This window comes from Pseudophryne corroboree, chromosome 1, assembly GCF_028390025.1.
Source record: "Pseudophryne corroboree isolate aPseCor3 chromosome 1, aPseCor3.hap2, whole genome shotgun sequence".
In the NCBI taxonomy this organism is placed as follows: domain Eukaryota; kingdom Metazoa; phylum Chordata; class Amphibia; order Anura; family Myobatrachidae; genus Pseudophryne; species Pseudophryne corroboree.
In genome coordinates this window covers 497,898,564-497,917,924 of record NC_086444.1, presented here as the reverse complement: position 1 = coordinate 497,917,924, position 19,361 = coordinate 497,898,564, and the positions used below count along the sequence as shown (strand labels likewise).

The following is a 19,361-nucleotide window of genomic DNA, read 5'->3' as shown; positions in this document are numbered from 1 at the left end:
TCTCTTTCCGGAAGACACAAGTCTGCAGAGGTTCAAAGACCTGCTGGTGAGAAAATTGTCAAGTCAAGCGGAACGTGACCCGTCAACAGCTCCTCCTTCACATTCTCCCGCAACTGGGGGTGCGAGGAAAAGGCTAAGAATTCCGAGCCCACCCGCTGGCGGTGATGCAGGGCAGTCTGGAGCGAGTGCTGACATCGATTCCGGACTGAAGGGCCTGCCAACGATTACGGACATGTCGTCTACTGTCACTGCATATGATTCTGTCACCATTGAAAGAATGGTGGAGGATTATATGAGTGACCGCACCCAAGTAGGCACGTCAGACAGTCCGTACGTATACTGGCAGAAAAAAGAGGCAATTTGGAGGCCCTTGCACAAACTGGCTTTATTTTTCCTAAGTTGCCCCCCTCCAGTGTGTACTCTGAAAGAGTGTTTAGTGCAGCCGCTCACCTTGTCAGCAATCGGCGTACGAGGTTACTTCCAGAAAATGTGGAGAAGATGATGTTCATTAAAATGAATTATAATCAATTCCTCCGTGGAGATATTCACCAGCAATTGCCTCCAGAAAGTACACAGGGACCTGAGATGGTGGATTCCAGTGGGGATGAATTAATAATCTGTGAGGAGGGGGATTACACAGTGAAAGGGGTGAGGAATCGGAGGATGATAATGAGGTGGACATCTTGCCTCTGTAGAGCCAGTTTGTGCAAGGAGAGATTGATTGCTTCTTTTTTGGTGGGGGCCCAAACCAACCAGTCATTTCAGTCACAGTCGTGTGGCAGACCCTGTCGCTGAAATGATGAGTTCGTTAAAGTGTGCATGTCCTGTTTATACAACATAAGGGTGGGTGGGAGGGTCCAAGGACAATTCCATCTTGCACCTCTTTTTTCTTTCATTTTTCTTTGCATCATGTGCTGTTTGGGGACAATTTTTTTGAAGTGCCATCCTGCCTGACACTGCAGTGCCACTCCTAGATGGGCCAGGTGTTTGTGTCGGCCACTTGTGTCTCTTAGCTTAGTCACACAGCGACCTTGGTGCGCCTCTTTTTTTCTTTGCATCATGTGCTGTTTGGGGACAATTTTTTTGAAGTGCCATCCTGCCTGACACTGCAGTGCCACTCCTAGATGGGCCAGGAGTTTGTGTCGGCCATTTGTGTCGCTTAGCTTAGCCATCCAGCGACCTCGGTGCAAATTTTAGGACTAAAAATAATATTGTGAGGTGTGAGGTGTTCAGAATAGACTGAAAATGAGTGGAAATTATGGTTATTGAGGTTAATAATACTATGGGATCAAAATGACCCCCAAATTCTATGATTTAAGCTGTTTTTGAGGGTTTTTTGTAAAAAAAACACCCAAATCCAAAACACACCCGAATCCGACAAAAAAATTTCAGGGAGGTTTTGCCAAAACGCGTCCGAATCCAAAACACGGCCGCGGACCCGAATCCAAAACCAAAACACAAAACCCGAAAAATTTCCGGTGCACATCACTAATATATATATATATATATATATATATATATATATATACACACACACACACCAGGCATTCCCAACCACGGTCTTCAAGGCACACCAACAGTGCAGGTTTTAGTGATATCCAGGCTGCAGCACAGATGATTAAATAAAAATAACTGAGCTACTAATTAAGTCACCTGTGCTGAAGCCTGGATATCACTAAGACCTGCACTGTAATAGGCCCTACACACATGCCGATTTGTTTGAAAGATATGAACGATCTCGTTCATAAATGAACGAGAACTCGTTCATATCTTTCAGTGTGGAGGCTCCAGCGATGAACGATGTGCGGCCCCGCGCTCGTTCATCGCTGGTCCCCCATCGGCTATGCATGCAGGCCAATATGGACGATCTCGTCCATACAGTATTTGCCTGCACTTCAATGGAGCCGCGTGACGGGGGGAGTGAAGAAACTTCACTCCCCCCGTCACTGCCTCCTCCCCCCCCCGCCGCGTCGCTCGTCGGCCGTATCCGCCGTCGGGCAGCGCGGCGGCGGATCGGCCAGTGTGTAGGGCCCTTTAATGTGCCTTGAGGACCGTGGTTGGGAATGCCTGATATACACATACTTATACCTGTGTGCTTGTGCTCAAATAATATAATCCCCCATTGCCGTATTCTACAATATGCACGTCACTCCAGGATTGATAGAAAAAGTTGATGTTTAGTCCATGTTAAATGAGCATCATACCACAAAAGTGCTGAGTGCAGCTATAAGCAGGCTGCACTCAGCACTTTTGTAGTGTGATGCTCATTTAACATGGACTAAACAAACATCAACTTTTTCTATCAATCCTGGAGTGACGTGCATATTGCAGAATACGGCAAAGGGGGATATATATAAATATATATATATATATATATATATATATTAATAATAACCCTATATTTTCTAAGTTTTATCCCACCCCCACCCCCTGTCTGGCCTGAACTTTGCCCTGAACCTTGGTGCACATAGACAGTGACTGAGTGAGTGAGTCTATCACTCACATTCTCAAGGCTCAGGCAGCAGGCACCGGCTCCTCTCCTGCAGCGGTAGAAAACGGCAGGGCAGGGCAGGCACACAATACTAACTACCAGTGCCACTGCAAATGAGCACAGGTGGGAGCCTGGAAAACAGCCCACAACGCAGGGTGGGAAAGGAGGAAGGTAGGGAGGGGAGGGCGTGCGGTGTGACGTGCTGACGTCACACTGCGAGGCAGTCGGATTATGACATGGGTGGGCTGGGCAGTGCGGCCAACCCACCCGTCCACTAAGAAGCCGTTTAGGTTCAGTGCAGCTGACAGGGAGCTGTCAGCTGTCACTGTGTGAGTGTGACCGGCGGCGCAGCAGGAGGGGGTGGAAGCATGCTGTAAGGGCAGCACCAGCGAGCGATGCAGGAGCCAGGAGGACTAGGTTATATCTGATCATCGCTATCAGTGTGCTGCTGTAGTAGCAGTAGCACACACACTGCTACAACAGTAGCACACAGACAGCAATGATCGGAGCGCAGGCGTAACGTGCGGGGGGTGCCGGACATTAGGGGGTGCCTGTGCGCACTAGGCACCCCCCGTGCGCACGCCTATGACTCAGTGTCTGACTGGGGCATGAAGGGCCCACTGGGGGAATGCAGGATAGGGGCCCTTGTCTGAGGTTGTGGCCAGCTGCAACAGAGGTTTGGCTAACCATTTGAGAGTGCATGATCTGGGCTCCTTAATATATATACATAGTAAATACTGCTAGTGCATGCTGGATAATGTACCAGATTAATAACAGCAATGCACTGAGAAAATACACCATACCCCTGTGCCGTATAAGGTAACATATGTATAAAGTATAATTTAAGTGCACAGTCTAGAACCTGATCCCTAGAAGCGGAGGTTGGCCCCCAGGCAGCTTGGGTTCCCCTTTACCCCTACAGGCCAGTCCAACCCTGAACGCACTATCATTAGAAACCTGTGACCACTTATGACTAACACTGCTACAATCTTGTTTGACAGTTGTTGGACCTCTGCCTGAGTATGTAGATCATTCGCTAAGTAACATTATGAATTGCCGCTTATCACATTGATACAAATTATAGCAGTATTGTCATTTGCCACAGTGCATTAGTTTTATTCGCCAAGGTGCGAGCTTTGCCAGGTGTAGGGTGATGCTACCTCAGAATGACATTATCGAGCATTGAATAGTGAAGCCTTTTGCTTCTTTAGAGTTAAACCGTATCCCTATAGAAGTCTATGGCGATGGCAGTAAGCTAAATAGGTGTTCATTTTTTTAGAGTTTGAGAGAAGGTGGGAAATGTCATTTTTCGGGTAAAAATACCAGACAAAAGGCTTTTCTCACTGTCATAAATGGGCCACTGAATGTTGAAGTCAAAAATAAGTTTAGGCGATCCTTAGGGAAGGGTAACATTGTGGATTAGGAGCACCGCCATTCTTTTAGCATATAGGTCCTAATTCAGTAAGGATTGCAAATTCTGCTACTTTGCAGAATTTGCAATCCTTTAGCTAGCATGCTGGGGGCCGCTTCTCCCATTGATGAAGCAGAAATTGCTTCAAAGCAGGAATTAGGGATGCCTCCTGCCGGCACAGCTTAGCTGCATCCACCATGTTCCCGATCGCGGTGGCTGCGTGTAACGTCATGCAGCTGCCGCAATCACGCCCCCACCATGCCCCCATTTGCGCTGCATTGCCCCCGCAAGGCTCATTCTCCGCCCTGGAAACAGAGCATTGCTGCCTCCCCCCGCTCCGCGACCGCTTCTGCCTGATTTTCAGAAAGTTTGGGCGCATGCGCAATAATTCCGGTTGGATCATGATTTGCGATCCAACCTGAATTAGCCCCATGATTCTTTGAGAATGTTGCAGTTGCTTGATCTGAGGACAGAGCTGTTTTGTTTGACCCTATACTTTCGGAGACCCTCTAAATTGCCTCTATACACACAGCATGCAAAAAAAAAAAAAATTAGCATAAATAAAAAAAATCAGCAGAAAAGAAAAAACACACAGAGAAATACTGAAGCTAAATGATCTCAAAACAGCTGTTGTAGGACGATAAAGACTATCATTGTTATACAATGATCTTGTTATCCTTTCTGGTTCCAGATATTATGCAGAGAACTCCACAACAACATGTGAGAGGTGTGACAGGAGCTGTCGGGAATGCTCGGGTCCAGAGTCTTCTGACTGTCTCTCCTGCAATAAATATTTTTTCCTCATGTCAAGTAAAAAACAGTGTTATAGCTCATGTCCTGAGAATTACTATGAAGACCATGAACAGAATGTTTGTGAAAGATGCCATCCAACCTGCAGAACGTGTACTGGTAAGTGCAGGGCCAGCTCCAGGCCTATTAGCACCCTGAGCGAGAAAACTTAAAAGCATCCCTCCCCCATGACATGATATGCCCTCCAGCAGTGCCAGCTACACATGATATGCCCCCCAGCAGTGCCAGATACACATGATATGCCCCACAGCAGTGCCACATACACATGATATGCCCCACAGCAGTGCCACATACACATGTCCCCACAGTGCCAGATACATATATGCCCCCACAGTGCCAGATACATATATGCCCCCAGTGCCAGATATATATATAGATATATATATATATATATATATATATATATATATACACATACACACACACATATATATATATATATATATATATACACAGTGGGGATTGAAAGTTTGGGCACCCAAGGCAAAAATTCATTTTAATGTGCAAAAAGAAGCAAAGGAAAGATGGAAAAATCTCCAAAAGGCATCAAATTACAGATTAGACATTCTTATAACATGTCAAAAAAAGTTTGATTTTATTTCCATCATTTACACTTTCAAAAGAACAGAAAACAAAAAATGGCGTCTGCAAAAGTTTGGGCACCCTGCAGAGTTAATATCTTGTACTGATCCCCTTTGGCAAGTATCACAGTTTGTATAAAAAACAAATGTACAGATGGCGCTTCAATACAAAGGTGCAGCAACCTAACAGACAGGACGGTCACCTCAGTCCCTTGAGTAGCTTAAAATGTTTCTTTGTTTTCGCTGTGGTGCGCTCCCTGGGTTAAAGTGGATATTCTTACTTATCGATTAGTCTATAGGGTCATATATGTTTCAACGGTGCTTGGAGATAGACGGGTCAATAAATCACAGTCTCCGCTTTTCCACTCGACACCTCACCAGTTCCCCAATATAGGGATTTTTATCAGTCAATATATGGGGTTATATAAGTTCATCAGCATTAGGAGATGGACGAACTCACAAATCTTAGATTCCTCTTCTCCACGGGACACTTCACCAATTCCACCAACATAGGGGTCCCAAAAAATATAAGGAGAAGGTTCGCATATGGTGAAGTACAGTACTTTTATTCGACAGATGTGCAAATATGCTAAAACTTAAGTGCAAATATGCTACAGATGGTATGGTTATCCAATGTGCAAATAGGCAAAATATAACTCATAAAGTTAGCAGCATATGAATAATAGCAGCATATGAATAATGAAGAAATGAAAAAAATCCACCACAAATTATGTGGACCTGCGTACCAGATTGTGTGGGGTGTCAGATAGCCCACCCAGAAGCGCATGGAAGGTTACTTCCCGGGATTTGCAGCAACCAAAATAACCACTGCGGATTCTCGGCTGGTTCTTGTTCCCCTCTGGTCATGGAAGGTCCCTCCAATCAATCACCAACGCGTTTCAGCTCCTATAAGTGAGCCTTCCTCAAGGTGTGTCACAAGAACCAGCCGAGAATCCGCAGTGGTTATTTTGGTTGCTGCAAATCCCGGGAAGTAACCTTCCATGCGCTTCTGGGTGGGCTATCTGACACCCCACACAATCTGGTACGCAGGTCCACATAATTTGTGGTGGATTTTTTTCATTTCTTCATTATTCATATGCTGCTATTATTCATATGCTGCTAACTTTATGAGTTATATTTTGCCTATTTGCACATTGGATAACCATACCATCTGTAGCATATTTGCACTTAAGTTTTAGCATATTTGCACATCTGTCGAATAAAATTACTGTACTTCACCATATGCGAACCTTCTCCTTATATTTTTTGGGACCCCTATGTTGGTGGAATTGGTGAAGTGTCCCGTGGAGAAGAGGAATCTAAGATTTGTGAGTTCGTCCATCTCCTAATGCTGATGAACTTATATAACCCCATATATTGACTGATAAAAATCCCTATATTGGGGAACTGGTGAGGTGTCGTGTGGAAAAGCGGAGACTGTGATTTATTGACCCGTCTATCTCCAAGCACCGTTGAAACATATATGACCCTATAGACTAATCGATAAGTAAGAATATCCACTTTAACCCAGGGAGCGCACCACAGCGAAAACAAAGAAACATTTTAAGTATCACAGCTTGTAAACACTTTTTGTAGCCAGCCAAGAGTCTTTCAATTCTTGTTTGAGGTATCTTCGCCCATTCTTCCTTACAAAAGTCTTCCAGTTCTTTGAGATTCCTGGGCTGTCTGTGACGCACTGCTCTTTTAAGGTCTATCCATAGATTTTCAATTATGTTGAGGTCAGGAGATTGTGAAGGCCATGGCAAAACCTTCAGTTTACGCCTCTTGATGTAATCCACCGTGGATTTTGAGGTGTGTTTAGGATCATTATCCATTTGTAGAAGCCAGCCTCTCTTTAACTTCAGCTTTTTCACAGATGGCATCAAGTTAGCGTCCAAAATTTGCTGGAATCTTATTGAATCCATTTTTCCTTCTACTCGTGAAATGTTCCCTGTGCCACTGGTTAATACCTTGTACTGCCCCCTTTGGACAGCTGAGACCTGGCAGTGTCATGGATTGTTCTCAATCATCGTCTGGAAAGACCAGGTGATGTCAATTTCAAAGGTTTTAAAAGCCCAGACTCATCTGACCTTGCTCCAACAATCAGCACCATGGGTTCCTCTAAGCAGTTGTGTAGAACACTGAAACTGAGAATAGTTGATGCTCACAAAGCAGGAGAAGGCTATAAGAAGATAGCAAAGCGTTATCAGATGCCCATATCCTCTGTTCGGAATGTAATTAAGAAATGGCAGTCATCAGGAACAGTGGAAGTTAAAGCAAGATCTGGAAGACCAAGAAAAATATCAGACAGAACAGCTCGCAGGATTGTGAGAAAAGCAAGTCAAAATCCACGTTTGACTGCATGATCCCTCCAGGAAGATCTGGCAGACACTGGAGTTGTGGTACACTATTCCACTATAAAGAGATACTTGTACAAATATGGTCTTCATGGAAGAGTCATCAGAAGAAAACCTCTTCTATGTCCTCACCACAAAAATCAGCGTTTGAAGTGTGCAAATGAACATAGAGACAAGCCTGATGCATTTTGGAATAAAGTTCTGTGGACCGATGAGGTTAAAATCGAACTTTTTGGCTGGAATGAGCAAAGGTACGTTTGGAGAAGGAAGGGCACAGAATTTAATGAAAAGAACCTCTGTCCAACTGTTAAGCATGGAGGTGGATCAATCATGCTTTGGGGTTGTATTTCAGCCAGTGGCACAGGGAACATTTCACGAGTAGAAGGAAAAATGGATTCAATAAGGTTCCAGCAAATTTTGGACGCTAACTTGATGCCATCTGTGAAAAAGCTGAAGTTAAAGAGAGGCTGGCTTCTACAAATGGATAATGATCCTAAACACACCTCAAAATCCAGAGTGGATTACATCAAGAGGCGTAAACTGAAGGTTTTGCCATGGCCTTCACAATCTCCTGACCTCAACATAATTGAAAATCTATGGATAGACCTTAAAAGAGCAGTGCGTCACAGACAGCCCAGGAATCTCATAGAACTGGAAGACTTTTGTAAGGAAGAATGGGCGAAGATACCTCAAACAAGAATTGAAAGACTCTTGGCTGGCTACAAAAAGCGTTTACAAGCTGTGATACTTGCCAAAGGGGGCAGTACAAGGTATTAACTCTGCAGGGTGCCCAAATTTTTGCAGACGCCATTTTTTGTTTTCTGTTCTTTTGAAAGTGTAAATGATGGAAATAAAATCAAACTTTTTTTTACATGTTATAAGAATGTCTAATCTGTAATTTGATGCCTTTTGGAGATTTTTCCATCTTTCCTTGGCTTCTTTTTGCACATTAAAATAAATTTTTACCTGGGGTGCCCAAACTTTCAATCCCCACTGTATATATATATATATATATATATATATATATATATATATATATATATATATATATATGTCCCCACAGTACCAGATACATATATATATATATATATGCCTCCACAGTGCCAGATACATATATGCCCACAGTGCCAGATACATATATGCCCCCGTGCCAGATACACATGTCCCCACAGTGCCAGATATGCCCCCAGTGCCAGATACACATGTCCCCAGAGTGTCATATATGCCCCCAGTGCCAGATACAAATGCTCCCACAGTGCCAGATATGCCCCCACAGTACCCGTGCCAACGCGATGAGTAGGAGTGCTGTGGGCCACGGGTAGACTAGAGCTAAACTACTCTGTGCGCGCTGAGTGCGTGCAGTGCGGTGCCATGTTCCTCTCAAGTTATGGCATTGAATAAACTCTAGTTGGAAGATAATAGTTACCCAACCACTACTGCAATATCCATTTAATTGTTTTATATTTACGTGGTGGTGTGATTGCTCCTATTGCAATATATCTGTATAGTATTTGTTTATGTTCTTTAGTTATATTGTACAGTACAGACAGTGGTGTAACTTGACATCCAAGAGGCCTTGGGCAAATATTAGTGCTGAAAGCCTACACTCTCTATATACTGTGCCAATGCAGCTTTATTAGATGTCATTCTTTGTGCCCCCATAAGTTTTCATTTTTATTATGGCTTCCAGGGTTATTTTGGTTAGGGGTGACTTAATCAGCCATTGGCCAGAAGACTTTTTGATATAGTTTTGCGAAAAGTGATCATTAAACTTTTGTCCAAGTAAATAAAAATAATAATTTTGTTTAGGTCAAAAAAACATTTACATTCTTTGCCTTGAATTTATGACTGGACTGTTAGAAATTTGTAGAGACTTATTAAAATCTGTGTATTTTTACATTAGGTTCGGGAGCTGTTTTCTGTTTATCCTGTGTATCAAGTTACAAGCTGTCAGGATCCATATGTCAATCGGTGTGTTTTCCTGGAGAGTTTAAACGTTCACAGGTAATATTTAATGAGACAGAATTCAAATTTATGACAGGTTGCCAAAGATGAGAAAACTTACTGACAGTTTTATTTATCAGAAACTAAAAAAATCCAACTATCGATAATTGTACACTGTATTATGTTGCACTCCAAGTTTGAACTTTAATAGTTTTACATAAAAAAAGAGAAAATGCAGGTGCATACTCGAAGAACTAAGTCCTGTGCTCTGGACTTGAACCTTAGGAATGTTAGGGACCCAGCAGATGAGGTCACATTGTCGCATTTGGTGGGCTTATATTTTTGGACAAGATGATGTTAAGCACCTCAATTTTACTCTATCTTATATTGCAGAGTTTATTATAATTATTCTGATTAGCAGTGTTTAGTACTTAGAATACTTACAGTAGCTTGTGCGTGCACTTGCATTTTCTCTTTTTCCAGTGTGGACCAAGAGTCTCAGCATGGTAGCACCTGTCATTCTGTGTAGAATTAGGGCAAGCAGTCCAACACCCCCCCCCCCCCCCCCATTAATAGTTTCAAAGCATTTGCAGCTTCTAATCACCCTGTAGTGAAAGTACAAGTCAATGATTATCAGCAGCATTATTCCATCAACAGGTTCAAAAGCTATGGGTTTTTTTTTGGTGGGTGGTGGTTGTGGTGGGGTTGCTCTATTAATGCCAGTCTGCTCAGTCAAACCTGATTTGGGTTTTCAGTTACTGAAAAAGTTCTAACAACCTGCCCCTAATTGCCTGTATACCATCATTTTTTATTGAGAGGAAGGTCGGTCTTGCTACTGCCTTTTAGGATGGATTGATTAAGATGTGTGAGGGGAATATCAGATTAATGGGAGAATACATTAGTCAAGGAAGAAGATGATGTTTGCTTCTTGGGCAAGGGAGAGGTGTAGCCCTAGCAATCAGGGCCATAACTAGGTGTGGGTGGATGGTGCTTTGCCCACAGCACAACGAGCTGTGGAGCAGAAAAACTTTCATCAGCACCCGCCACACCACACTATTTGTCCGCCTGCCAGCTAGCTGCAGCGGTGCCTGCGGAGAGGAGCATCTGGCTCCTTCTCTCACTGTTAACAGTTGCAGCCAGGCAGTGCTGCAGCCACCCACTGCAAGCTCTACTCCCTCCCTCTGTTCTAAGACTCGGGAGAGATGTCAAGACGTCTCTCCCAGCCTGCCCCTAGCACACACACAGTGCCCTGTGAGGAGCCGCGGCATTGTGTTCCAGTGGGAGGGAGAGCCTGGAAGCAGAGGAGGCAGGCAGGCAGATTTAACAGTCCACCCCAGCAGCAGGTGCAGCACTGCAGTTTAGTGCCCTCAGTGCCCTTAGTCAGTCTCACAGAGGGGAGGTTTCTGGCTTTACCTAGCGTAATGTGTATATGGGGCTCCACCTGGCGTAAAGTGTACAAGTGCTCTACCTGGCGTAATGTGTATAAGTACTCTACCTGCTGTAATGTGTAAAAGGGGGACTTTGCCTGCCGTAACGTGTAAAAGGGGGACTCTGCCTGCCCTAATATATAAAAGGGGGACTCTACCTGGTGTAATGTGTGATAGGGGCTCTACCTGGAGTAATGTGTGACAGGGGCTCTACCTGGCATAATGTGTAAAAGGAGCTCTACCTAGTGTAATGTGTGTAAGTGGTGCTACTGTGCAGTGTAATTTGAATAATGGAGACTACTGTGCAGCATAATATGAATTGTTATTATTTTGTGACCATGCTCCTTCCTTGTGAAGCCACGCCCCTATATTTTGGGCACAAGCCTACGGTGCGCACTGGGCCTATTTTAAATATGAGGGGGGAGGGAGCTGCTGTTTCTTGTACACAGAGCTAAAATGTTGCGGCACTGCTAGCAATATTTCAAAGGTGGAGAATACAGGACTGAGATATGCATTTGCCAAACACATGCAAAAGAATGGGTTTCACCAGGGGTAATTACACATATGTGTTACATGTGTACGATGTGCAAGACTGATCAGACAAGAATCAGAGCGCTAAGTGTGTGACCGGCTTTCAGCAGAGGTAGGAAATCTCAATAAATATTTAACAACATTAGTAGATATCTTTTTTGTTCGATCCATGTATTTAAGGTTTAGTAATTCTTTTTATTTCTGCTTTTTAAGAATCCAGATGCAAAATGTGAAAAATGCCATGATAGCTGTGCAGAGTGTAAGGGACCCGGGCCTCTGAATTGTACTGCGTGTCAACCAAACTTTTCGCTTTATTTGGATGAAGGTAGATGTGTGCATTGCTGCAGTGCCAAACCAGAGGACTCTGGGGAATGCTGTGACTGTACTAGATCACTCGGTGAGACCATTATGTGGAACACTTTATATTAAAAAGACAAAACAAAACACACAAACAAAAACCAAAAACAAATTAACATATTCTATAATTCAATGGACTATTCCGTACCAAAAAAAAAAAAATATTTGCTTGACATTCTAGGTTTTTATTTTTTAAATATAAGCTATACAGCTTTGTAAATACTATTTTATTACTCAAGTCTCAAAAATCAATACAGATGTGCCCCCATACACTGTGGCTTTGGTCACACCACATAGACCCTCTTGGTGCACCATGCCAATCGGCTGTGGCTTTTTCTCATGCCAAGCTCCATTATGCTTCATCTGCGACTACGTAAATTTGCTCTTTGAGTGGCGTTTCACTACATCTGCAGTACGAATAAGATACAAAATTTAAAGAAAAAGAGGGTACACTACACCACTCGGAGCGTCTCAATCATGCCGGGCGTCTTGCACTGCATTAATGATTAGTATATGAGGACACGTCTGTAACTCTGGGATCCGGTCTGAAGATCGACAGTGTCTAGGTTGACAATGTTTAGGTCGACCACTATAGGTCGTCAGTCACTAGGTCGACAGGGTCAGAAGGTCGACATGAGTTGTTTTTAAAAAAAAAAAATTTTTACTTTTTCATACTTAACGATCCACGTGGACTACAATTGGAATGGTAATCTGTGCCGAGCGAAGCGGTAGCGGAGCGAGGCACCTTGCCCGAAGCATGGCAAGCGAAGCGAGCCTTGTGAGGGGACACGGTGCACTAATTGGGGTTCCCGGTCACTCTACAAAGAAAACTACACCAAAAAATCATAAAAAACTCATGTCGACCTTTTGACCTGTCGACCTAGAACATGTCGACCTTCTGACCCTGTCGACCTAGTGACTGTCGACCTATAGTGGTCGACCTAAACATTGTCGACCTAGACACTGTCGATCTAATGATCCACACCCTTTAACTCTGTATGTAGCAATCAAAGCTAGCTATTAACTATTTCATACTTTTAATAATAAAGTATTAAACTGTGACATCACTTATACAATCAATTTTTTACAGAAATAGGATTTTAATACCTACCGGTAAATCCTTTTCTCCTAGTCCGTAGAGGATGCTGGGGACTCCAAAAGGACCATGGGGTATAGACGGATCCGCAGGAGCTTGGGCACACTATAAAGACTTAAACTGGGTGTGAACTGGCTCCTCCCTCTATGCCCCTCCTCCAGACCTCAGTTAGAAAACTGTGCCCAGGAGAGACGGACATTTCGAGGAAAGAATTTAGAATTTAACACAGTGAGTGTTATACCAGCTCACACCACGAACATACCGCAAGACATGGCCTTCAACAGAATACCAGCCCACGGTATGAAAAACATACAGCCATATGCTGAGAGAATATGTAACACAACCTGTGTGTCAACACAACCAATAATAATACACCGCACGCCCTGGCATGCACAACGCCAGCAACAGCCGACAGAAAAGAAACACCCCCAAGAGTGTAACCATAACCAATTGCTGCAGAGACAGTACGCACTGGGACGGGCGCCCAGCATCCTCTACGGACTAGGAGAAAAGGATTTACCGGTAGGTATTAAAATCCTATTTTCTCTTACGTCCTAGAGGATGCTGGGGACTCCAAAAGGACCATGGGGTCTATACCAAAGCTCCAGACCGGGTGGGAGAGTGCGTACGACTCTGCAGCACCGATTGAGCAAACACGAGGTCCTCCGCAGCCAGGGTAGCAAACTTGTAAACCTAGCAAAGTGTTTGACCCCGACCACGTAGCTGCTCGGCAAAGCTGAAGTGCCGAGACCCCTCGGGCAGCCGCCCAAGATGAGCCCACCTTCTAGTAGAATGGGTCTCCACCGACTTCTGTAACGGCAATCCAGCCATGGAACGAGCACGCCGAATCGTATCGCAGATCCAACGTGTAACAGACTGCATAGACGCAGGCGTCCTGAGCCCAAAATGGTGACTTAAATATTCAAAGCCCTGACTACATCGAGATACTTTGACTCAGCTAATGCCTAAGTAACCACCGGGATCAAAACAGGCTGATTTCTGCGAAACCCAGTAACCACTCTTGGCAGAACTATTAACCAAGTTCTCAATTCCTCTCTATCCACCTGGAAGATCAAACAGGACTCTTGTGAGACAAAGCTGCTACCCCCGATATCCGCCTTGCGGACGCCAAAGCTAATAGCATGACCACTTTCAAAGAGAGAAATTTCAACCCAACCTTTGTTCCAAACAGTGTGACACATGAAAACGCAACACCACGTCCAGGTCCCACGGTGCCAACGGGGGCACAAATGGAGGTTGGATGTGCAGTACTCCTTTCACGAAGGTCCGAACTTCCGTAAAGGTTGCCAATTCCTTCTGGAAAGAAAATTTATAAGGCCAAAACTTTGCACTTAAAAGGAGCCTAACTTTAAGCCTGCACCCACACCTGCTTTACAAAAAATAATGGAGAAGAACGACCCAGGGGAAAGTCTTCCGTAGTATCCATTTTGGATTCACACCAAGACACCTATTTTCTCCAAACACGGTGGTAAGACCTTGCCGTTACTTCTTTTCTAGCCTGAAGAAGTGTGGGAAAGACTTCACCTGGGAATACACTTTCTGGCCAGGATATGGCGTTCAACCACCACGCCGTCAACCGCATCCGCGGTAAGTCTTGGTACACGCCCGGATCATTCTGTAACAGTTCCTCACGTAGAAGAAAGGTCATGGATCTTCTACGAGTAAATCTTGAAGAACTGGATACCAAGCCCTCCTTGGTTAGACCAGAACAAAGAAGATCGTCTGAACCTTTGTTCTTTTTATGATTATCACCGTCCGAAAAAGTGAAAACAGGGGGGACACATAGACTGACTGAAATACCCAAGGTGTCCCGAGGACGTCCACTGCTATAGCTTGACTGTCCCTTGACCCGGAACAATATCCCTGAAAACTCTCTTTGGGGCGAGACGCCAACATGTCCAACTGAGGCACTCCTCAAAGACCTGTCACTTCAGGGAAAACTTCTCGATGACGACCATATTTCTCCCGGATGGAGATCACGTCTGCAGAGGAATCTATTTCACTGTCGTTCACCTCCTGAACGAAAACTACTAATATAGCGTTTACCAGTCTTTCCACCCAGCGGAAAACTTTTTGGCTTCTGCCATCGTCGCTTTTCTCCTCGTTCCGCCCTATCAGCTTACATACACCACTGCTGTCAAGCCGCCCGACAGAATTAACACGGGCAGGTCACGAAGCATATGTTCATTGAAAATCTCTCTTAACTCAAGAAGGCTTAATGCAGACAAGCTTCTCAGCTTGACCTTTTACTCTGGAAATACTTCCCTTGCAAGGACTGCTCCCCAGTCTCGGAGATCTGCATGCATGGACACCAGGATCTCATCCTGGTTTCCGAACCTTCGTCCCTCTAGGAGGTGAGTACAGAGCAAACACCACAGGAGCGATATCCTGACTATTAGGATTATATTCCGGCGCATGTGTAGGGGAGACCCGGGCCATCTTCCTAACTGGTCTCGTGAAAACCACTCTGACATTTGACCAGCTCACCGAAAAAAGCCTCTCTCCAAATCTGATCCGACTCCGGATCCTCAGACTTCCATCCACAGGAACACACAGAACCTCAACCTTTCCGTAACCACTCTGATACCTACCCCAACGTCTGCGCCGTTGGGAATAACAGGCTACCCCTGTGTCGAAGAACAGTCAGAGCGAAAACGTCAATTTGCATCACTTGTGGCTTGACCTTGCCTTAATCAGGAGAGTGCCCCCCTACAGAATAACGATGGCTCTTACTATGGAAAAAATACCATCCTACTGCCATCACTCCGGTGAAATGGCCAAGACATTCCTGGGTACCCATCCAGGTAACCTGAATGCGGAGAAAAACGCCTTGAACCCCTTACTATCATGACGTGGTGGAGCTCCCTCGTCGGAGAGGTTCCATCCTGTAGTCCAACATCGTAAGGAGAAATCCTTGTCTTTTTTTTTTTATATATCAGGGACATCAGGACAATGCCCTGAACCTTACGCACCTCTGGTATGGTGTCGCGTACCACCTCCCCTTCCATAGGGGAACAGCAAGATCTAATAGAAAAATCAGTGAGGGGAACCATCTGTCACACCAGAAAGTCCCCCTAGGATTCTATAAGTAACTCACAGTTCCTAGTCTATTCCCGGACTGACTGATATGTAGTAGACGAGGTCACACCAAGGTGGCCTCCAGCCAGGTAGACCCCGCAACCTGTAATGGATGTGGTAGAAACAGACGACATCCCGTTCTGCGAACCGAACAAGGTTGCAGAAACCTTACCTTTTACACCCTCCACTGTCAGTACAGAAAAGGAAAAAGAACGGAATCGAACTGGTGAAAACGACTACATCCCACCAAAGAATGCATCACCAACCCTTGTGAAGGAGACTAACTCAGGAAGTTAGAATCACCAGCAGCATGCCCCGGGATTGACTGAGCCGAGGTATCACCCAACAGTGATACACCGTCCCAGGGAAAAACTCCAGTATCTCCCGGAGACAGCCTCAGCATTTCCCCGGCCACCCTCCTGTATTCCCACAGCAGCCGCCGTAATGGTATAAGAAGAACCAACAGGGGAAACCAACCTCACACACTTTAGGTAAATTATATCGGACGGCTTTCCGAATATAAACACTCCCGCATGTGCATGAAATGTAAACAGGGTCAACGTATAGGAATAAAATATCACTTAGCTTCCTGTATACGATCCTTTCTGACAGGGCCCCGTGTCGACCAGGAGTTGACTTCCACAGTATTCTCACCTCGTCGGGGAAAGAATAAACCTTCGTACTCCTTGAGAGGACTGAAGACCAACTCGTCACTGTCGACGTAGAGCTTAATCTACAGAGCAACCAGCACATGAAAAAGAATACTATTACTTCAGCATTCATGAATATACATAATGTAATACCCAATATATAAATATATATATATATATATATAAAAACATATATACATAAGTCAATTGTCCGGACCCAAAAGGTCCCTAGTGACAGTAATGTATAATCATGTACTAATACACCCCACTTGTGGATCTACCAGGAACGTTATGGTCGACAGAAAACCTAGTATTCGTCGACAGCAGGAAGTAGTAACCTAGGCAAAAATAACATTATTGCGCCCCTGAGGGGTCCGAGGGGAGTATATATATATATAAATAATATCAATAGCACTTCCCCACATACACTACCATGTCCGTGTTCGAGTTACAGGCTCACGGAACCAAACCATACATATAATATACATATATACAGGCCTCAGGCAGTTACAGCATGTTAATTTACACCCCGTAATAATAGTTGGTGCCGACAGGGTCACCCACGTACTACTGTGTCTCCCATACAGTGTGTACTTATGGCAAGCATACAACTACCGACCGGTTGACTATATCCAGTACCAACAGGCGTCGGCGATTTCGACAGTGACCCCAGAACAGATTGTGACAGAGCCCTCACGCATGTAGACACATGTGTACTACAGTGGGTATACTGACAGGGAACTCACACAGAAATATGCACAACAATGCTTATATGGCCATCTCCAACCAAATAGTGTTATAGATATCCTTAAATATACCACTAAAAACTCTGTGCCCCCCCTCGTTTGGACTGTATCACCATTTTGGCGGGGACAGACAGAAAAATGGCGCTGAACACTGCTGTGAGGCGCGCTTCATCCCTATTATAAAAAAGTATAATATGCAGGCAGAGGACTGTATATAGTGTCTAGGCACTATATACATTCACCAAACACATCTAAATTGCTGTCCAGGGCACCCCCCCCCAGCGCCCTGCACCCAACCAGCCGCTGGCATGTACTGGATCAATGGCGCGCAGCGCTACCGCTGCTAATTGGCGGGGGTATCGTACAGGGTATCGGGGCCCCGAGTATGCCTGCCCTCAGTAACATGCTGCCCAGGGCGCTCCCCCCCCCCAGCGCCCCGCACCCCTGCAACAACCATCGGCGCGTGGGCGCAATGGCGCGCAGCGCGGCCGCCGCAGCATCTGGCGGGGGTATCGGAAATGGTGCCCAGGCACCTAATATGTACATATGCCAGCTTCAACAACTTACAGTAACTTGCTGCCCAGGGCGCCCCCCCCCCCCAGTGCCATTGGTGTGTGGGAGCATGGAGGGCAGCGCGACCGCTGCGTGTTACCTCCGGTACTGAAGTCTTCTGCCGTCACTGAAGTCTTCTTTTCTTCTAACCCGGCTTCTGTGAGGGGGGTAACGGCGCGGCTCCGGGAACAAGCAGCTAGGCGAACTAAGTGATCGAACCCTCTGGAGCTAATGGTGTACAGTAGCCTAAGAAGCAGAGCCCTTAACTAAGCAGAAGTAGGTCTGACTTCTCTCCCCTCAGTCCCACGATGCAGGGAGCCTGTAGCTAGCAGGTCTCCCTGAAAATAAAAAACCTAACAAAAGTCTTTCTAGAGAAACTCTGTAGAGCTCCCCTAGTGTGCATCCAGTCACTCCTGGGCACAACGTCTAACTGAGGTCTGGAGGAGGGGCATAGAGGGAGGAGACAGTTCACACCCAGTTTAAGTCTTTATAGTGTGCCCAAGCTCCTGCGGATCCGTCTTTACCCCATGGTCCTTTTGGAGTCCCCAGCATCCTCTAGGACGTAAGAGAAACAAAATTAACCAGAAATGGATGTGAACACCAATATTTCCGTAAAACGTTGTAAAGTCACGTGATCAGTGTGCACTTATTGCAGGTTAAGTCACGTGATCAGTGTGCACTTATTGTAGGTTAAGTAAGTCACATGATCAGTGTGCTCTTACTATGGGTTGGCACAGGATTAATGTGCACTTACTTTAAGTTAAGTCAAATGCTCACCTGCATGGCCTTGTCTGCAGGGGCGTCTTTTCGTATGGGCTCAATGGGCTCTTGCCCAAGGGCCCCAGGGGTATAAGGGTCATAGGCTGATAGCTGAGGGTCCCCTCTTTCCATGGGTACCAGATTTTTGAAAATCGGACCTGGGGAACCGGAGATATCCAACGTCAAAGCAGTGGTCCCCATCTGAGCATGTTCTCATGTTCTGTCTGACTTAGAGTTTTTCTGAGGGTATAATCCAAAAGCTGGGACTCTCCCCTTTTGATGGACACTGGCAGCTTGTCTCTACTATGCCCAGAACCAAAGATATCAACCTTCAAGCAGCTGGTCCCTGCTCAGTGAATTGCTCTGGCTCCTGAACTCTGATCCCCAAGTCCCCAAATCCTCCTGAAAGGTGTCCCCAGCACCTCCTGAAAGGTGGGACTCTCTAATTTTTTATTCCAGTCAAAGCTAAGAAATATATTTTCAGGAACTAGAGATATCTGCAGTCAAGCAAGCTGACCTCCCACCAGAAAATGATGAATATTAAGCCCAC

At 45.2% G+C, this 19,361-nt stretch overlaps 1 protein-coding gene and 1 long non-coding RNA gene across 2 annotated transcripts in view; one reads left to right on the top strand and one right to left on the bottom strand.

Annotated features, from left to right (window-relative positions):
- The window catches only part of LOC134895667 (uncharacterized), a 47,118-nt gene that overhangs the window by 20,391 nt on the left and 7,366 nt on the right, over nucleotides 1-19,361 (bottom strand). The window lies entirely within an intron of this gene.
- Nucleotides 1-19,361, top strand: part of LOC134932092 (proprotein convertase subtilisin/kexin type 5-like) — a 28,649-nt gene that overhangs the window by 6,756 nt on the left and 2,532 nt on the right. Inside the window, exons 2-3 of the mRNA XM_063926159.1 lie at nucleotides 9,554-9,654; nucleotides 11,766-11,949. Of these exons, the coding sequence (XP_063782229.1) occupies nucleotides 9,554-9,654; nucleotides 11,766-11,949 (285 nt within the window). The remainder of the gene's footprint in view (nucleotides 1-9,553; nucleotides 9,655-11,765; nucleotides 11,950-19,361) is intronic.